This window comes from Arachis hypogaea, chromosome 17 (genome assembly GCF_003086295.3).
Source record: "Arachis hypogaea cultivar Tifrunner chromosome 17, arahy.Tifrunner.gnm2.J5K5, whole genome shotgun sequence".
NCBI lineage: Eukaryota > Viridiplantae > Streptophyta > Magnoliopsida > Fabales > Fabaceae > Arachis > Arachis hypogaea.
Window position 1 is genome coordinate 122,374,191 of NC_092052.1, and position 19,994 is coordinate 122,394,184.

The window sequence follows — 19,994 nt, forward strand, 5'->3', positions numbered from 1 at the left end:
TGAGTTAAGAACTAAAGTGAGAATATTAAAAAATATATATGTATATATAAATTGAGAGAAAAAAGAAAAAGAAAGGAAAAATAGAAAAACCTATTACCAGCACAACATTTAGTTCTCCCAATTTGAGTAGTAATTTGGGGCAAAATTAGATTCTCCACAGTTTTCTGAGGGCTTTTGACAGATGGGTCATTGTACATGGTGACCGTCTTCTCAGATTCAAAATTCTTGAAACGTCACTCAAACCCTCTTTTCTCCAATTAGGTAATTTTACTCTTCCCGTTTCACTTTATCATCTTCACTGCACCGAAAAGCTCACGACTTTACTGTGTTTTGAGCTTGTTCGCCAGATTCGGGGGTTCCTCTAGGGTTTCCAGCTCAACAAGGTAGCTAGCTCAGATTTGCTGAATTCGAAAACTGGGGTTTCGACCGTTGCTGCTACTGATTTTGAAATGCGCGCCCCTGTAGATCCGTGGCGGGATTCATTTCTTCCTTGAATTCAATTCACTGTCTGAACGAGGTTGATTTCCAAACAATTCTAGTTTCGTTGTTTGAAGTTTGAACCTTTTTTTTCGGGCTTGAAGTAGTATTGTTAGGACATTTTGGGTATTCTGAATTTCGCACGTTAGTTGGAGTATTTGTGTTTTTTATTTTATTTTTGGAATATATGGTTCAAATTCTAAAGGTTTTTTTTTTCCTGGGTTATTTTTACTGTTATATTTTGTTTAATGATTCAAAGTCGGTGTCTTTCTATTTGTGATCGCTTGGTGCTAGTTGCAGAAGGCATGAAATACGGTATTTACTAATGTGCCCTTCTTAGGATCATTGCGTTGAGCTTAAGTTTACAATTGCATAATTGATTCTTGAAAAGCATTTTACTGATCATAGTGATCAGAATAAGAGAACGTGCTGCTATTATAGTTTGTATGATGATTGGCAGTTTGCAGTTCATTTCAGTGTAGATCTGTTTTTTCCCGCTCCCAATTTTTATAGTAAGACATACTTTGGGATATGTTAGTTGAATGCAATATGTCATAATTCATTCATGTTGAAATATTACAGTTTCTGCTGTTTAAACAAGGTACTTGATTGTTTGATTAGACCTTTTAAACTTTATGAGTCAACGCTGAATACGTTTCAGATATTGATATGCTGGCTTAATATTGCCTATGGGTTTTCTACCAAATTAAGGATCTGAACTCCCTGTTATAAAACAAGTTCTAATATATCAACATTGTTCCTGCACATCTGGTTTGTTATGATCACGGGGGTTGATAAGATATCATGGCTATATCTGCAAACAGTATGATATGACGCTATGTGTGTTCTTATCATTTCTCCCCAACTTTTCTCCTTTTCTCCTTGTGAATATGTCATTACTTGCTATGTACTTTTCCACCTTTTTTCAGTAGATGATTATGTCATTAAATTTGTGTATTCTCTCTCTTTGGTGCATCTAATTTTCATTTCATGCTACTGACTGTATGGGTTTACTATATTTTGCAATGCTAGTGACCTAAAAAATTTGTCAAACAAAATGAAAGTTCTTATTTGAAGTTCTTGCATAATGTCATAAGCCACAACTTTTTTCATAGCTAACTTTTACATCTTTATATGATGCATCCTTTGAAATAGTGTTTTACTTATAAATGTCACTCAAGCACCAAAATTTTAGGAACTTCAGTAACATATCTCAGTTTCTTTTCTCTTTAGGATCAGGTGCAAAATTGACGGGTTTTGTCGAGCAAAGGGGGCTTGTTTTAGTATCTGGTGTTTCTGGTTAAATTCTGTCTTTTAGCTTGTGAGGAAACAACATATCAAAAAGTAATGATGGAGTGCAACAGGGATGAGGCAATTAGGGCCAAAGAAATAGCAGAGAGGAAATTTTCTGAAAGGGAATATGTTGGTGCAAAGAAGTTGGCTCTCAAGGCTCTAAATCTGTATCCGGCATTGGAGGATCTTCCCCAGTTTTTGCAAACAATTGAAATTTTTATCTCTGCTGAGAATAAAATTAGTGGAGAAATGGATTGGTATGGTATACTTGGTGTGAGCCCTTTTGCCGACGAAGAGACTGTTAGAAAGCAATACAGGAAGCTGGCTCTCTCTCTCCACCCCGACAAAAACAAGTGTTTAGGTGCAGAGGGTGCATTCAAGCTGGTTTCCGAGGCATGGAGTTTGCTATCAGACAAGACCAAGAGACTAGAATATAATCAAAAGAGGAGTTCAAAAGGTTTTCAACATAACACTTCAAACCATGTTGCATCTCAATCAGATACACCTAGTTCAAATGGTTATTATAATTTCAAGAAGGATAACACGAAAGCTGGAAATAGTAACTCTCGGAGATCTTCATCTTCAGTTCCACCTACACACAGAAGAGCTGAAACCTTTTGGACTATCTGCAATCGATGCAGGACACATTATGAATATCTGAGGATTTATTTGAATCATACCCTTTTGTGTCCCAATTGCAATGAAGCTTTTGTAGCTGTGGAGAGGGGTCCACCTCCCAATGTCTTTAAGTCACCAAATTGGTCTTCTCGACAACAGCATCAGGGTTCTCGACATCAATCTGGAAGTAATAACTCGAACTATCAGTGGAGTTCTCAATCGAGAATGGCTGGTTTTGGTAGCACAGATGGATCATCTTCCGTTGCTGCACAAGCTGCTAGTGTTGTGCAACAGGCAAGTGAGAAGGTGAGAAGAGACGGAGCACCATCAATTGCTGAATGGGAGAGGAGTCAACAGTCTAAAAGGAATGATGGTTCTTATTATAATTCAAAGAAGAGGAAGACTGATGATTTTCATGTTAATGGTTATCAAGGATACACGGCAAATCAAGGTCAGGTAAACTTGGAATCCGAAAGGCATTATGGTTTTTCAGGTATGACTGGCGGCAAGCCTTACAGCACAAGAGAATTGTCGATGTATGAATTAAGAAACATGTTGATGGATAAGTCACGGACTGAAATCCGTAAGAAACTACAAGAATGGAAATCAATAGCCGAAGCTAAGATTGCCAATAAGAGACAGAAAAGCCCAGTTACTGGCAAAACCAATGGTAATGGTAATAGGCATGTTGAAGTTGGTTCTTTCAAAGACCCATCTGATGATACAATTAAGAACGCAGTCTATGTTACAATCAATGTTCCGGACCCTGATTTTCACAACTTTGACTTGGATAGAGCTGAAAATTCTTTTGACGAGGACCAGGTTTGGGCTGCGTATGACGATGATGATGGAATGCCTCGATATTATGCCAAGATTCACAAGGTGATCTCTACAAAGCCATTCAGAATGCGGATCAGTTGGCTTAACTCTCGTAGCAACAGTGAATTGGGCCCCATGGACTGGATAGGGTCTGGTTTCTACAAAACTCTTGGGGATTTCAGAACCGGCAAGCATGAAATAACTGAATCACTGAACTCATTCTCACACCAGGTTAAGTGGAGCAAAGGGAACAGAGGAGTTGTCCGAATCTTTCCTGGAAAAGGCGAAGTCTGGGCTCTTTATAGAAACTGGTCTCATGATTGGAATGAACACACCCCGGATGATGTGATACACAAGTATGATATGGTGGAGGTGCTCGACGATTTCACCGAGGAGCAAGGCGTCATAGTTACCCCCCTTGTCAAGGTTTCCGGTTTCAGGACCGTGTTTAAGAGGCACCCGGACGCCGATCAGCAAAAGAGGATTCCCAAAGAGGAGTTGTTTCGATTTTCACATCAGGTTCCTAACTACTTGCTCACCGGCCAAGAAGCTGAGAACGCCCCAAAGGATTGTCGAGAGTTGGATCCAGCTGCCACTCCATTAGACCTCCTTCAGATAGTATCTGGTGATGCCAACAGAGCATCACTAGATAACAATGCTTAGAGAACCTAAGCAAGATGCACACCATAGTTCAATGAAAAAGAGAAATACTGCGTTTCATTGTTTGGGGAGAATTCAAAACCTTGTATAGCAGAAATGTTAAACGAGGAAGGATGACACAGAATAGGGAAGTGGGTGTGACTGATGCTGCAATATAGGCTTTTATTAAAATTGATGATTCATGAAAAAAGAAAATACTACACTTTCTTATGCGACTCTTGTTAATTTTGGAAAGCCTGACCCAGGATAATTTTTATAGTGATGCTTTTTCGTGTTATAATTGTGGATCAAAGTGATCCTCAGGTATTCGGTTTTTTGTTGTATAATTTTTCTTTTTATTATAAGACCCTTTGTTATTGGTAGACTGGTGAATATGTTCATACTCAAATGGTGAACGCAGTTGTCAACAGTTCCTCATTCTGTAAGCAAAATGATTTAGACTTAGTTCATATCATTTTATCAGTTCTACTTACATATTCTCTGTGAAAATTCACTTATTCTTATATGGTTGAAGATGTGTGTTTAAGAGTTAATATGAACGTCCAATTGATATGAAAAGTTGTTACTTATCCATTGAAGTAGTAAAGACTTTTGGTTGGAGAATTCAATCTCTTAAAAAAGGAAAGCTTACAGGTTAGTATTCACTATTCAGCACCTCAAAATAAGGAAACATATTCCATTATTTGCAAACTATATCCTTTAACTTCAAAGATAATTTGAATGTCGGTGTGGTAGAGGATACCAAAATCTTAATGAGGATCCAAATTCATGAAGAGTAAATTTTATTAACCTCTTTTCTCCCCGAATTTCCAAGCATGAAAGGTCAACGATTAATCTATCACCGATAGAATTTCTATTTAAGGATTTGTCGTTGATCAATAAATTGCTGGCTCGTTGTATGCATAAGGCGGAATTTAAACTCTAGACATTTTTTTTTTTGGTTTCCTACAGTATCCTCTAACCCGGAAGGTCAGTGTTGAACTCTATTTAAGGGTTTATCGCTAGCCAATGAGTTGCTGCATGGACAAGGCGGAATTCGAACCCTCGACACTTGCTTAAACTCTAGACATTTGTTTAATCAGATAAATGAGCTAACATTTGACTAACCCAAATCAGTTAGCTTGGTTTTTTTTTTTTTTTTTTATTGTTCAGAGGTTAGCTTGGGTTGGAGGAGATAAATTTCCTTTCCCAGTTTGGAGTGTTCACCGCAAAAGTGAACCCGTTTTTCTGTTCTGTTTTTGTCATGACCCTTTTTTTCTGGTTTATTGTCACTCTTGGATGATACGGGCTTTTATGCTTACTAATGAAAGGGTTCAAAACTCACATATTTCATTAATATTGGGCCGGATAAAGCCCATTAGTTATCAATCTCCTCTACCGACCAAAAAAAAGGTTTCTCGTTTTAGTTATAACCTTGGTCCGTTGGTCGTCCACATCTCGGACTTTGGTTGAGTGTCAATATATGCCTTTTAATATTCTGCACCTTCAATGGCCAAGTTATAAATAGAATTCTTAAATGTGTATGTGAATTTGTGATATCTAAAATTGAGAGTTGTCTAATCTATCTGAATACAAAAAATACTTTGGTAGTCCTGAATTTCTGTTGTATAATATTTGAGGCAACCGTCCTTTAAATATCTTAATTTAAAATATAATATACAAATGAAATAGAAAATGAACTAGCTTGGTATTTTGTGAAGACTGAAATAGTGTGACTATTAACCTAGAAATTGTATAGATGGTGTCTCTTCTCCATACACAATCCTGCTAAAGTCATTCGCATGAGACACAGAATCCCACGGGCAGGTCCAATGCCAGAATTTATTATGTGGAAAAATCATATGAACACATTGACCATGCACGTAATATTAATGTTAGGGGAAGGTTCATTGAACTTTCTCAATAATAATAAGAATGGGTCATATTCAAGGAATTTGGAAGGGAAAATCTAACAATAATTATGTTGCTCCCAAATAAAATCTCAATGCACGACAAAAATCTTAATGATGCTTCTTGTTTACTACGTTGTTCACTGTTTTCCCATCACTAACAAACGTCTAATTAATTATGACCTTATTTTAAACCAATTTTGTGTTTCCATAACAAGAGACCTATCTAGGGATAGGGGTGTTTGGGTAAATAATGTAAACTGTTTAATGAAACTGTTGACTCCATTATGTCCTTCATATGGTTAGTTAAACCATGTGGTTCTTCTAATATATGTTGCATTAGTGCTTAATTGAAACTTTGAGATATATATATCACATGGGGTTTTATTTTTCTTTCCCTATTTCTTTATGATTCTTTCTGATTTTTTTTCTTTTTCTGAAATTAACTTGATTGGAGTTTGGGGATATGAATGATATTTCACCATCTTTTCTAATTTTCTTTGGTTACCCTGTGGATTCAAGATTGTCTTAGCTTGGATGTTTTTTTCCCCTTTCTAAGTCGTTGTTAGTTTGCATTTGAATGATAGTGTAGATATATTTTATTTTATTGTGATACTAAATTACCATCTATTCATCTCCAAAGCAAAATAACCTGTTTTTCTATGGGGTTATTTGGGAGTTGATTTTGGAAAAGATAAAAAAAAAAAAAAAAAAGAAAAGAAAAAAAACAAACAGAGAAGGCAGGCTCGTAATGTAAATCTATCATATATGTATATATAAAGAAAAATACTATTTGTACACTAAAATCAGCTAATAATGTATTTATGTATAAATATGTGTGGTTTAAGTTATTTTTTATGTGTATTTATATTTTAACATGTATTTTATACTGGTGGCTGACTTTAGTGGCTAATTTTGGTGCACACTTAGCATAACCCATATATAAAGAAGCCTTATGATATGTTTTGGCTACTTATTAACTAATAACTTACATGTAATTTAAAAGAAAAAAAAAAGTCTCTTAAGCTGCGTTTATTTACAACACGGACACAGAAATATAAAATACACAGAAACATAAAATTATATTTGATAAATGAGATATAAATAGAGATATTGTATTCAAAGACATTAAATTAGTGTATTTTGTATTCATCCTAACTGAAAGAACACTAAGATATTAATGTGAGATATAATTTATTTTTTATTTTTTTATTATTCTTATTAATTTGTTATAATTATATTTTTATTATTATTATATTTTTTTCCTTAAATTTTTTGAATGAAAAAAAAAGAGAATAAATTAGGTTTTTATAATTTATTATAGTTTATCATTAAATAAAATATAAGAACACTAATTTTTGTATCTTTATCTTTTATATCTTGTTCTCAATATCTTGTCTTATCTTCTTCTCAACACAAAAATGTAGCCTTAGAAAACTAATTAGAAGCCAAACCAACTCTAGTCTAACTAACTAGTTAAAAAATAAGTCCAATTAAAAAAAATTCTCTATTATCCTAATTTTTCGTATTTCTAGATCAAAAATAAAAGAAAATTAACTTAATTAGTTTATAATATATTATAATTGATGTTTTAGACTTTTCAAAAAAAATATGCTGACAATTCTTTATTCTATTGGAAGAAAAAATAAAATGTGGCTACTTACTATAAAATTTATTAGAATAATCATTATATGAAGATAATAATTAAAATTTGAACATGTATTATATTAAATTATTTAGTCAATATATGTTAAATTATTTAATAATTTTTAATTAACTATCACCTTATACAAAAGTATTTTAACCATTTTCGTCTCAATCATTATCTCTATCTTTCATATCTTAATAGGTTAGTTATAGTGTGTTCTTTTTTTATTAGAGATTGAAATTTTAAATCTCTTGGTATTATTAGTTCAGTACTTGTCTCATAACGTCCTCTTATTAGCGGTGGAAGAGAATAATGTCCACATTTACAATTGTAATTATCAAAATTTAATCAGTAAATAATTTTGTAAAATCATCGAGTTGTCAATAGTAGTCAACTAATATTTTTTTAAATTTAATTATATAAACATATATTATGATAATTCAGTTGAAGATTTATCTAATATATATAATTATTAAGGCTTATATACACAATTTCTACTTTGCTTAGTGGCTTATATTTTGGAATTAAATCTACAAGTCCGATTTGATTCTGGCAATTATATTTACCACGCTTATTCTTTCGTGAATTTAGCTTTTACATTGAATCTTTGAAACAATAACAATTTTTTATTGAAATTATTTTATTGATTAGAATTTTTTCTGAAATAAAATTAAAAAAATTATTATTTTTCCAAACATAATATTTCAATTTTAATTTTAGAAATGTGATTTTTTTTTATTAAAGTGAGTTCGTCCAACTCCGGTGAATTTTTATAATTGTATTTCAAATCGTCTCCAGAAATATATAAATACATATGAATATGTCATATTTAACAAAAAAAAATTAATTATAAATTAAAAAAATAACTATTTTTTTAAAAAAATTATGACTTATTTCTATGTATTTTTGTACTCTTGTGTACTCCTGGAAATTAAAGTTAACAAATCTTGTTTGGAAAATTAATTTTTTTTTATTTTATTTAAAAAAAATCCTTTGTTTATTGTTACATTTTCCTCCAAGAATACATTTTTCTGTTATGTTCTTTTCTATTTTTTCCAAATTGATTTGATGTATTTTTTCGCGTTTTGTTGGAGAATCCATTTCTTTCTTTATACTAATGACTTTTTATACTACATGTTATAATTTCTCTCTTCGAGAAAATGAAAATCTACCTGTACTGAAATAAATGTTTAGAAAAAAAAAATCAGTATATTTACTTTTGAAAAAGAAATAAATACTAACTAAAAAAGTTACTTCTTTGTGTTCCATAATATTTATATTTAACAGGAACATTATTAAAAAACTAGATCACTAATACATTGTAACATAATTTCATAATTACCCTTATTAAAATTCTATTTTCCTTATTTTAATGAAATATAATTTTTGGAGTTTGACTAAAACAATAACAGATATGAAATGCATAGACTAAAAAAAGTAAAAGCCAGCAACATAGAAAAATCAATTAAGAGTAACAAATATTATATTTTCTTTGATAGTCACGGAATATAGTAGAATATCCCCAAAAAAAGAAAAATAAATAATAGCATGCAAAAATGAAAAGTGGGTGGGCCCACCAATGGCACTTGGCATTCACCCAAACCCCAAAATCTTCTAAACCCTCTTCTCCTCTTTCTTCTTCAACTTCTATAAATAAACCCCTTCTTCTTCTCTATTCCCTCCCCTTTCTCCTCTTCAATTCTCCTTGTCTCTTTCGTTATATCAACGTTTTCTCCTTTTCTGCCTTCAACCGCAAAAGCCAGGGTTTTCTCCAACACCTGATTAATTTTCATTTCATCACAATTTATCTCGGTAAGTCACGTTATTCTTCTCTTTTGTTTTCTCATTATTATGTTAATCAATGAATTTTGCAATGCCATTAATTGTTCTAATTCTAGCTAAATTACTATTTGTTTTCACTTCATTGCGTGTCATTAGCTAAGATTCCATTCTATTTTATTTTATTTTTCCAATAATTTGTCGGTGGGATCATATTCATATCTCGAATCTGGTTTCTTCCTCTTCATCGGTGTTTATTTATTTATTTATTTATTTGTTGTTGTTGGTTTTGATTCCCTCTCAGTCACGTCTCTCATTGTTATTATTGATTTCATTCTACTCCTTCACATGCTTTCTCTATTATTGTTTTCATTTTATTTTATTTTTTAATTCCATTAATAATAATCATGGTTTTTTGGGTTTATGGGAAAAAGAAACACAAAAAAAAGAAAAAAAAAATATAAAAGGTAGTTGCGAGAAACGAGAAAAGCAGTTGGAATTAGTTTTTTTTCTTTTCCCTATTTACCGAAACAACTAACCACTCTGACCTTTTACCCCACGCGCTAGCTTCTCGGTGGTCAGCGCGTGTTTCACTTTGATTTTGACCACGCCACCGCGGGCTTCTCCTTGGGCTTTTATTAGGTTGGTGGGCTCTTCTGAATTATATATCTAACACATCACAAGATAATGGTTGGCTCTATTATACTTAAAATGCTTCTTAAACTATATATTTAACAAATTATTCCATCTATATTTAACAAATTCTTAATCTAGAGGATGGAAATAGAACTTGTTTGGGAAGGTCGTCCATTTTATATGTTTTTGTAGTATTTAAGGGGTTAGTCATTGGATTTCTAGCCTGATAAATACCCTGAAGCAAACAAAAAAAAATTCTTCCATCTAATAATAGAACTGAGGTGTATTTTTATTTCAAAAATAAAATGACAAAAATTTAATTTAAAATATTTTATATCATTATAAAAATTCTCAAAACTTACAAAATAGATACTTGAATTATAGTTCAAATTACATAGTTTCTTTGTAGTTATCTAAGAAGTTGTTGGTTCTATTTTTGGTAAAAAAAATGCTATAAAATTTATTCATTCATTAATTATAATATAAAAATATAAATGATTGAAAATATTTTAAAAATATACTATGAATTAATATCAATAATTAAAAGCACTAAACAAAATATTTGATGAAAACTTGCATGTAGCTGAGTTTTTATCCATCTGGAAAAGAATTATATATGAGTTGTATGTTAGAGGTTAGGAGGATGAAGTAGGAAGGGGCAAAGAGATTAGGTGAAAGGACATGTACCTACATAACGGTTAAAGTTAAGTCATAGTTAGATAGATTGCAAAATGAATAGGACATGTTCTGTTTCTGTTTCTCTTTTAAGTGGATCGCCACCAGTTCTATGCTGACACATACCCTCTTTTACATGCACCTTTCTCTTTCGTGTCTCTTTCTCATAGTCTCCTCTATTCTTCACATACTCAAATATCCTTTTGCTTCTTTTTAAGCCTTTTCTATTTTTTTTAATAAATTATAATATCAAATTTTTTTTCTGTTTATAGATGCGTCTGTCTCTCTATGTGCTAGCTGCTGTCGGTTTCAAGAGTGTTAAATTAAATATTAATGCTATATATTAAAAAATTTAATATGTTTTATATGAGTTCATGCCCTATAAAAACCGAGGGCTGGATTTTGTTGCTTTTGTTTAATAGCCAATAGGGCAGAGTGCGAGAACTCTATTTATATATCTATCTATGTTTTCTTAAAATTATATTTTAGAAAGCACCTGAATCAACGGCAAAAGTTTTTATGCCAATCTCTTATTGCAACTGGGACAAGTCATTGACCGTAGAAATTAATATATGATTACTTGTTAGCATGTATTTATATGCTGCATGCATGCAACTTTTATTCTATACCTACTCACTCACCCCAAGTTTATAGTAAAAATATATAATATAGTTATTTATTTTTTTAATTATGAAGAAATATACATATAGGTGTAGACCCTCCATGACAAGATCTCACGTATATATCTAAAGTGTGTCTCTGACCAAAGACATGCATTGGCCCTCTCAAGTTCCAATCAATTGTTTATTCACCTGTCCCTATTTTACTTTTGTTTCACGCCATTAGGGAATCTCTGCTGCAATTTTTTTCTTCCATTATAATCAAATTAAATCTCTTCTCTAGTATTTTAAGCCCATACTCTTTTCTTTCCGTTAGTCCATTTTTTAAACTAATTAATTGACTTCCAATTTCTAGGCAATCAAAGTTTGTCATATTTTGTTAAAAATTAGCATACATTTGACATGTAGTTTAAAAATATTTATAATATTTAAAATTCACATAAAGATAAATAATTATTCAAAGCATGTGTATTTATTCATGCAATGTATTAAAAGATAAATATTAGACGATCAATGTTTTTTGTTTTATTTTTTATTTTTTTCTACTAAAAGTAATAATACTTAATATTTGTCATACTAATTAATTCTGTGCTAGAAGCCTTATTATGAAGCAAATTTATTAGAGGAGAAGTACATAAACTTCAACTTTAACAAATCTCTCATAAGTAGTTTTCATTGGATTTGACCAATTTGTCGTTACTAGTATGTCTTGATTTCTTGATACAACATTCACGTATATACGTGTGAACCTTACAACTCTCAACTTTTTACCTTATCATGCATCAACCGACACGTGAAGAATCTCTTTTGTCTTTCTAAGATTAAATTAAATTAACTAGCATCCATTACATTACTTTACATGTTAGTCCTATTTTTCGTTTATAAAACTTTCGGCTTCATGAATAAAAAGTCAAAAGGCCTATTTCACTTGGCGTAACTTCAACCGCCTTTTTCTTTTTTTCATTTTTTTCTTTTTTTTTTCTTTTTAAGTGATAAAAAGTATAAGTGAGTTTTTCGTTACATAGGATACACGTGTACTCTTGTTGCGTGGCATTTGTCTTATTCTTCATTCTTTTACTTTAATTTTTAGTCTTTTTTTACTCTTGTAATGATATTCTCTTCTTTTTATTATTTTTTTATTTATTCATTTTCCTCTTTATATAAAGGTTATTCAGGAACTTGAGTTCACCTACCTTGCTCAACATAGTTTGTCCTGTTTTTGTCAATTGTCAACCAGCATGTTTTGTTTCTTCTTGTATCTATGGGTACAAGTCATGCTTCGTATGATAAAAAGTAATAAAAAAATGTTTTATCCTTTTGTGCATTATATACTATAAAAAGTCAAATATTTTTCTAGACACAATAATATATATTTTTTTATGAAAAAGTATAGGTAAACAATAAAAATATTAAACAATGTAAACAATAAATATATCAAATGTTCATTTTACTAGTGTACGGATGGTTATTTTAATATTAAAATATAGAAGGTTAAATTAGAAGTGTAGTATATTTTTATCTGATTAGTGGTTGTTTATATTGTTCAACAAAGTCATTGTCCCCTAACATTTTTTTTTATATAGTAATTATTGTACATAAAAAATTAAATGTCTTCTACTAACGACATATCAATGAAAATATGTAGCGAGTACACACACTTTAGATATAGCCTAGCTATATAAACTTTATTTAATTATTAGTATTATTACTATTAGTTTTGTATGTCTAGTGAGTAGTGACCCTTTTGTCTCAGTTATGAGTAAGGCTAAATATTTGTTTATTGAATGGCAGGTAGAACATATATATTATTTTCAGTGGAAATCCTTTTACACTCGTTTGATCTGGGTTGATCTATAAGGAACATACAATTTTTTGTGGCTTTAATATCACTATTATTATGTATGTATGTATGTCAGTATGTGCACTCCAATAAGTAGGTCAGCACATATTTGCTGTAGTTTCACATGGCACAGCTAGCATTATTCCTCATAAATCATAATAATGCTCTTTATTTATTTATTTAACACAATTTTAGTGAAAGCTATTTAGCTAGCTACTAGTATATGCATCTTTCTAGCCATGACCAGTTTATGGCTCTGTATTAATTATTATCAAGTTACATCATGATGTTAATTAACCATTTCAATTACCATACATAGAATTTAGTAGTTTGTACTTGTATAGTAAGAGTAATAGTAATTCAGTACAAGTAGTAGAAGTAGTATACTTATGTTAAGAAAAATAATTGAATAGAAAAACAAAAAAGGTATAATTATTGTTGAAACTATTGATCTCATAATGAAATCCACTAGCAATAGATATAGCATATCCAACTCATAGTGTTATGTCATGTTATATATAATTCATTATAGGTTGGCCATATCCAAAGATTTGATATAGTTGGTAGTTAGTTAGATTATTTAATTATATAGAGAGAATATTGTGATTAGTGATTAGAGATTTATCTTCAATAAAAAGGATATTTTAGTTTATCTGTTTTTATTGTTTTTTTATGTTTTTATATTTGTATGTTTGCTCCAGTTAAATGTGTTGAGCTTGATGTGTTTACAAAAAAAAAGGATATTTTAGAAATTAGTTGGAGGAAAAAAATAAAATGGATTCAGTTGGAAGGTAGTCGTTGGGATTAAAGAGGTAGTTAAGTGGAGCCAAAAAAAAAAAAAAAAAAAAGAAAAACAAAGTAAAAAAAAAAAAAAGCCTAACCAACATATAGGTTAGTAAGCCTTAGATATAGGCTTTGGTTGAAGAACTTTAATGATGTTTTTTAAGCTTGTGTCACTCTCATCTGAGTCAGAATCGACTAATTTCCATTCTTTTGCGACAGTGGTCTTACAAACTTTGCCATTGTGTTCAGACAAAGTTGTCAAAATCTAAGATGTTTCAATAATGTACTTATTACTATTACCTTTTGTTTTTGTTCTTGTTTCTTCTTGTTTTTCTTTTTAAACCGGCAAAAATCTTCATGTGGAAAATGACCTTCATTTGGATTTGCATACTTTATTCCTTAATTGCTTGGCCCACTGGAAAATAACATTATTTGTTAGGTTATGGTTTTGAAAGCGAAAACACAGCATTTTTCTATATTATAATTGTTGTTCGAAATTGATGGGTGCAACTTATTTTCATATTAACTATATGATTTTGATTGATAATTATTTCTTTATAAGTATACTATTATGTATTATCATATTAAGTCTTTTATTCTAAAATAGTGAAAACTTTTTATTTTTGTTATTCACGTTATTTCTTAGTTTAGCAGGAAAGGATTTGAATTTTTGACACTTAATTGAGTAGATAAATGAGTTGATGTTAATGAAAATTATTTTTATATCAAACATTTTAACTATTTTTTTATGGATACAGTGCCAACAAAATATAAGTCCTCTTTCTTTTCAAGGTAATTTTTAAGATTATGCTAAATGGATTCTTGGTGGACTACTACTTTAGTACGTAAAGAATTCGTAATATTTGACTAAAATTTTTATTTTATTCCCCGGTAAACAATATTATGAAACCTTAATTTACCTTGGTGGTTAATCATGTCTCGTAAACAAAAATGTTATTTATACATTAAAATTAACTATTAAAATCGGTCATGATATATTTATGTATTGTATAAATACATGTGTCATTTAATTTATTTTTAATATAAATTTTGTATTCCAAAATATATTAGTGACTGATTTTGGTGGTTAATTTTAGTGTAAACGTCGCTTATGAAAATATCCCTCATCCATAAGGTTACATTTGAAACCGTCAACACTAAACTTTTTAATTGAGGTGACAAGAAATAAAACAAATAAATAACAATCATGAGATTTATATTATATCACAAATACTAGTTACTTGGGTAGCTTAAACATCATATTTTAAATTCAATCCTTAAAAACAAGGTTTATTAAGTACAATTAAGATTACGCCTAGTGATGCAAATAATAATAATAATAATAATTAAAAAAAAATGGCATTCGTTTCCTTTATTATTTTACTACCTATTTACATATTTCATCGGAAAAAAGGAAAAAATTTACAAAGTTAGAACAGGTGGGAATAAGTGCAAAAGAGAGAAATTCTTTGGTCAACTTTTTATTCCTATTCACTTGAAAGAGTCTTTTACATTTTTTTTTTTCTTTCTTCTCATTTTTGTTTAAAAATTCTTTTACATCTTATCTACCTTATTTCACTCTACCCACATGCAATGTTTTGATTAATATGTCTATGGGTTTGTGCTTACCAAATTGCAATCGGATTTAAAGCCCATGATCAATTACAGGCCCAAAAATTGACTTCCTCCATATTATTATTATTATTATTTGAACCAAAAAACTGAGTAATAAGAGTACATGGAGTCATTAGTCAAATAAATATAATTAATAAAACAAGGAGAGTACATAGAGTACTTATTATTATTATTATTATTATTATTATTATTATTATTTCTTCCAGTTGATTAAACAATTGGTAAAATTTCTGTTAATATCGTGGAATTAAATCATTTACTATTTGTTTATTTTATTCAGGAAATTAGTAGTATCTAAAGGAGTGGAAAGGAATTGTACTTCTCAATTCCAATTGAACATGAACTATATGTTTATTCTTATTGCCACTTTCAAGGTAATAAATTTATTTTCTAGTTTCTATTGTTTGTATAATTCCACACAAAAATACAATAAAATAAAAGTGAAAAATTTATCTGTAGTTGTCTTCAAATTATTAGTGAATAACTGTTAAATAATTTGATATTTTTAATTAAATTATTATTTAATAATTTTTAACTACTTACTTTACATAAAAATAATTGTATGTAAATATGGCACAAAAAATATTTATTTATTTATATTTATGTCTAAAATATATTTTTAAAATAAATTATTCATAAATGTATTTAACTTATATAAAACAACCTCGTATATTTTTTTGTTATTTATATTGATTCCAAACAATTTATAAAATAAAAAATTATAAAGTACTTAGATTTAAGAAAAAATGTGTAGCACGCAATAAACAAATATTAAAGTGAATTTTATATATATTTACTAAATATTGTCAAATTAATAATAATAATAATAATAATAATAATAATAATAATAATAAATATTAATTTAAGTAGTAGAAAAAATCAACTTAATTATTTAATGTTATGATATAGAACGTTGAATTATTGACAATTCTCGTTAGTTAATCAGTAATTGCTAATAAATTTTATAATTATTAAAAAGATATGACATAAATATTATAATTATTGACATATCTCATTATATATAATTAATTATTAAAAATTAATAAATCTAATCATTAATACAAAATACATGCAAGTATACCGATGCCACAATGTTTGGAGGTAAAATAAATTTATTGTAAAATAATATAATGATAATAATTGTATATTAACTATATCTCTAATCCAATTATATATTGTGATTAGTTCTTCCATTAAATAGATCGAGTAATGCTACGTGTACACTAAAATTAGTCATCAAAATCAGTCATTAGATACATATTGAAATATAAATACATAAATATATTGGTGGCTGATTTTAGTATACAAATAGCATTTTTGAAATAGATCTATAGAAAAAATTCATTCTAAAATTTGCACCAAAATGTGTCACACATTAAATTCTCAATATCAAGTTTTCTTTTCAATCCTTCAATTGTAATTAATTTTTTCATTCTTGTTAAAAAATATTAATTATATTAATTTTGATTTAACAGATTATAAAGACGAAGATAACGAAGTTACAAGAGGCAATGGGAGTTCCAACATCACACAGCACTAAAAGGATAACACAACCTATTTTCAAAGTAAAAGAAGACGCATCATTAACAGATTCTAACGAACGCACTCTAATTCGTCGAAGGATTCTCATGGATTCCAATAATAATGACACTTGTTCCTTCTCCTTACCCTATGATTCATGGATGGTAAGTGCCGACTTTTTAAACAAACTATATTTATTAACAAATATATAATGAATCAAATTCATTAATAGAAGTTTGCATGATTAATGATTAGGTAAAGCACCCTTCAGCATTGCACTCATTTGATAGATTGATGAAATCAGCAATGGGGAAGAGGATCATTGTTTTCTTAGACTATGATGGCACCTTATCACCAATTGTCAATGATCCTGATCGAGCTTTCATGTCTGATGAGGTAATTAATTACTTAATTACTTAACTAATTAATCAAGAATTTAATTTTAATGCAATGTCAATGGTTTTACGTGCATTCAATTATGTAACGATACATCAAAATGTAATTATACGATTATATAAAACATTTTACACTATCCCTACATCAAAATTAACTTATTAATTAATTACAAAGACCTTATAATATTAATTGTGTATGACAGATGCGTGCTGCAGTTCGTGAAGTTGCTACTTATTTTCCAACAGCAATAATTAGTGGAAGAAGCAGAGAAAAGGTTATAAATAAAACTTTAATTTTAGTATATATCATTTTTTAATTTCTTTTCTTTTTTTTACTATTTAGTTAAATAATTATTATATTTTATTTAGGTAAAAGATTTTGTGAAGTTAAATAATTTATATTATGCTGGGAGCCATGGAATGGACATAATGGCACCATTAATGGCAATTGGATCTTCTAATGCTAGACATTCTGACATGAACCTTAACACAAAAGTGAGTAACACTTTTAGATTCTTGAGCCCTTTTTGGAATTTAGCTTTTTAAAGATACCAATAATAATATTAATATTAATGTATATTATTTTAATTTTAGGGCAATGGAGTTCCCTTTCAACCCGCCAAGAAGTTTTTGCCGGCAATTCAACAGGTCAGCAAATAAAATAAACCGACATGTTTGGTAACTAAAGAAAATCAACTAAAATTAGTTATAACTTGTCTTATTTAATATTTATTAATTGTCGTGATAATTAATAAATAATAAATAAGATAAATTCTGCCTGTTTTTTTTGTCTCTTTAGCATTCCTCTAAAATAAAATAGTTTATTGTAATAAAAAATTCCTAATATTATAATTAAATCATATATAGTATTGGTCAAAATCAAACATTTTTAACACTTAATTAAGTAGTGTATGATTGTTATTATTGAAACAGATTGTTAGAAGATTAGAGAACGAAGTAAAGGATATAAAAGGTGCAAGGGTAGAGGACAATGGATTCTGCCTCTCTGTACATTTTCGACAAGTTCAAGAACAGGTAACCATTAATTAATTACTATAATTATTTTTTCCTAATTATTGGTTAACAATAACAAGCAACTAATTAAGCTATGTTTAATAATTCAGGATTATGGTGTTTTGGAGAAGAAAGTGAAATGTGTGCTTGAAGAGAATCCACAATTTCGGTTAACTGAGGGTAAAAAGGTCTTGGAAATAAGACCATCCATAGAATGGAACAAAGGCAATGCTGTTGAGTATTTTCTTGACACTTTAGGCTTAAATTCTTCTACCAATATCCTTCCTCTCTATATTGGAGATGATCGAACTGATGAAGATGCTTTTAAGGTAATAACCAACTTATCAATCTCACATTTTATTACTTTAATTTCTAGTATATTTTTATCTCAATACAAGATCTAAATATATTGATTAAAAAATATACTAACATATAATAGTGACATAAATCAAACTATACATACTTGTTTTGCATGTTTGCAAAACACTTATTAATGAATAATAAATACAGCACAAGTCGGTTAAATACTCTATGAGTAAGTAATAATTTGTGAAATTTTTTTGTTTTCTTAGAGCAAATAAATGGTTTTACTCTGTGTCATTCATGTGAAAAACAATTAATTCGCTAAATTAAAAGCCCTATTTACTTTTAGAATATCGAAGAATTTTCCGTAGTTTAGTATAGTGAAATAGTATGACAACATGGCCAACAAATATTATTTTAAATTAGCGTCTGATCAATAATAATTTATGCATTTACAGAGATTTGTATGTATAAAACACATAATTTACAGTTATATTTACTAGAATTTACGTACATGAGTCAACACAATTTGTATTCATATTTACTAGAGTTTGCACACATAAATCGTAAAATTTATTTGTTGACGACAATTTAGTATTTTTGCTAGTTAATTACTGATCAATTTTCTTATAGTAAGATATATAGTAACAAGAGGCTTGTTATGTAGGTAATAAAGAGAAGAGGGCAAGGGTATCCAATTCTAGTGTCTTCAATTCCAAGAGAAACAAATGCTTTCTACTCTTTGCGTGACCCATCAGAAGTACTAATCTTCTTGACAAAGCTTGCAAAATGGATGAAAAGCTCTTCTATCCCAAAACCATGCCCTTAAGTTTTCATTAAAGGGCACAAATTAAAATAGGTTCATCATCATCATCACAAAGTGAAGAAGATTTTTGGCACTCCACATATAGTTATTTCCCAAAATGGATTTTGGTGAATGTGGGATATAACTATCATAATTATTTAATTCCCTTTTCAGTATAGTACTTGGGTTTGTACAATATAAGCCTTGTATATTTCCCATGTTGTAAATAGGTTTCATGAAAGATCAACTTGCTCATCTAAATTATATATAGTCTGAAAATAACAATTTTATAAATGTTGTATATAAAATTATTATAATATCCTCCCAAAAAAAAAGATAAATTGTATATAGCATTTTTTTATCAAAATAATAATAATAAAAAAAACACTCTGGCTCTGAACAGGGAGAGGAAATCAGCATCATCTTCATTGAGAGGTAGAGTCTTTCATATTAACCCTGTTGAATGCAATAAATAGTCATATTAGGATCACATAAAATAATTTTGACAAGGTGGCATGAAAAATATCATAAACCTACAAATAACAATAAGCATTGAAGTTCCTAAAGTTAAATTAGTTTTTATT

The 19,994-nt window shown here is 29.3% G+C and overlaps 2 protein-coding genes across 6 annotated transcripts; both read left to right on the top strand.

The window, feature by feature from the left end:
- Nucleotides 1-13: 13 nt before the first annotated feature.
- Nucleotides 14-4,356, top strand: LOC112766197 (uncharacterized). Of its 4 annotated transcripts, none has more exons than XM_025812078.3 (3): nucleotides 14-261; nucleotides 348-517; nucleotides 1,711-4,356. In XM_025812078.3, exon 3 carries the CDS (start codon nucleotides 1,825-1,827, stop codon nucleotides 3,868-3,870), a length of 2,046 nt encoding a protein of 681 aa, XP_025667863.1. In that variant the 5' UTR covers nucleotides 14-261; nucleotides 348-517; nucleotides 1,711-1,824; the 3' UTR covers nucleotides 3,871-4,356. The 4 variants fall into 4 exon arrangements, with proteins under 4 accessions (XP_025667863.1, XP_025667866.1, XP_025667864.1 ...); XM_025812081.3 differs by having other exon boundaries at nucleotides 1,717-4,356; XM_025812079.3 differs by having other exon boundaries at nucleotides 67-261; nucleotides 336-517.
- A 4,577-nt stretch (nucleotides 4,357-8,933) lies between these two features.
- On the top strand, nucleotides 8,934-19,760 carry LOC112766657 (probable trehalose-phosphate phosphatase C). 2 transcript variants are annotated; one of them, XM_025812554.3, is made up of 11 exons: nucleotides 8,934-9,216; nucleotides 14,496-14,529; nucleotides 15,653-15,746; nucleotides 16,848-17,057; nucleotides 17,149-17,289; nucleotides 17,492-17,563; nucleotides 17,658-17,783; nucleotides 17,883-17,936; nucleotides 18,222-18,323; nucleotides 18,413-18,631; nucleotides 19,273-19,760. In XM_025812554.3, exons 1-11 carry the CDS (start codon nucleotides 8,961-8,963, stop codon nucleotides 19,432-19,434), a joined length of 1,470 nt encoding a protein of 489 aa, XP_025668339.2. In that variant the 5' UTR covers nucleotides 8,934-8,960; the 3' UTR covers nucleotides 19,435-19,760. The 2 variants fall into 2 exon arrangements, with proteins under 2 accessions (XP_025668339.2, XP_025668338.1); XM_025812553.3 differs by lacking the exon at nucleotides 14,496-14,529 and having other exon boundaries at nucleotides 9,051-9,216.
- Nucleotides 19,761-19,994: the final 234 nt, after the last annotated feature.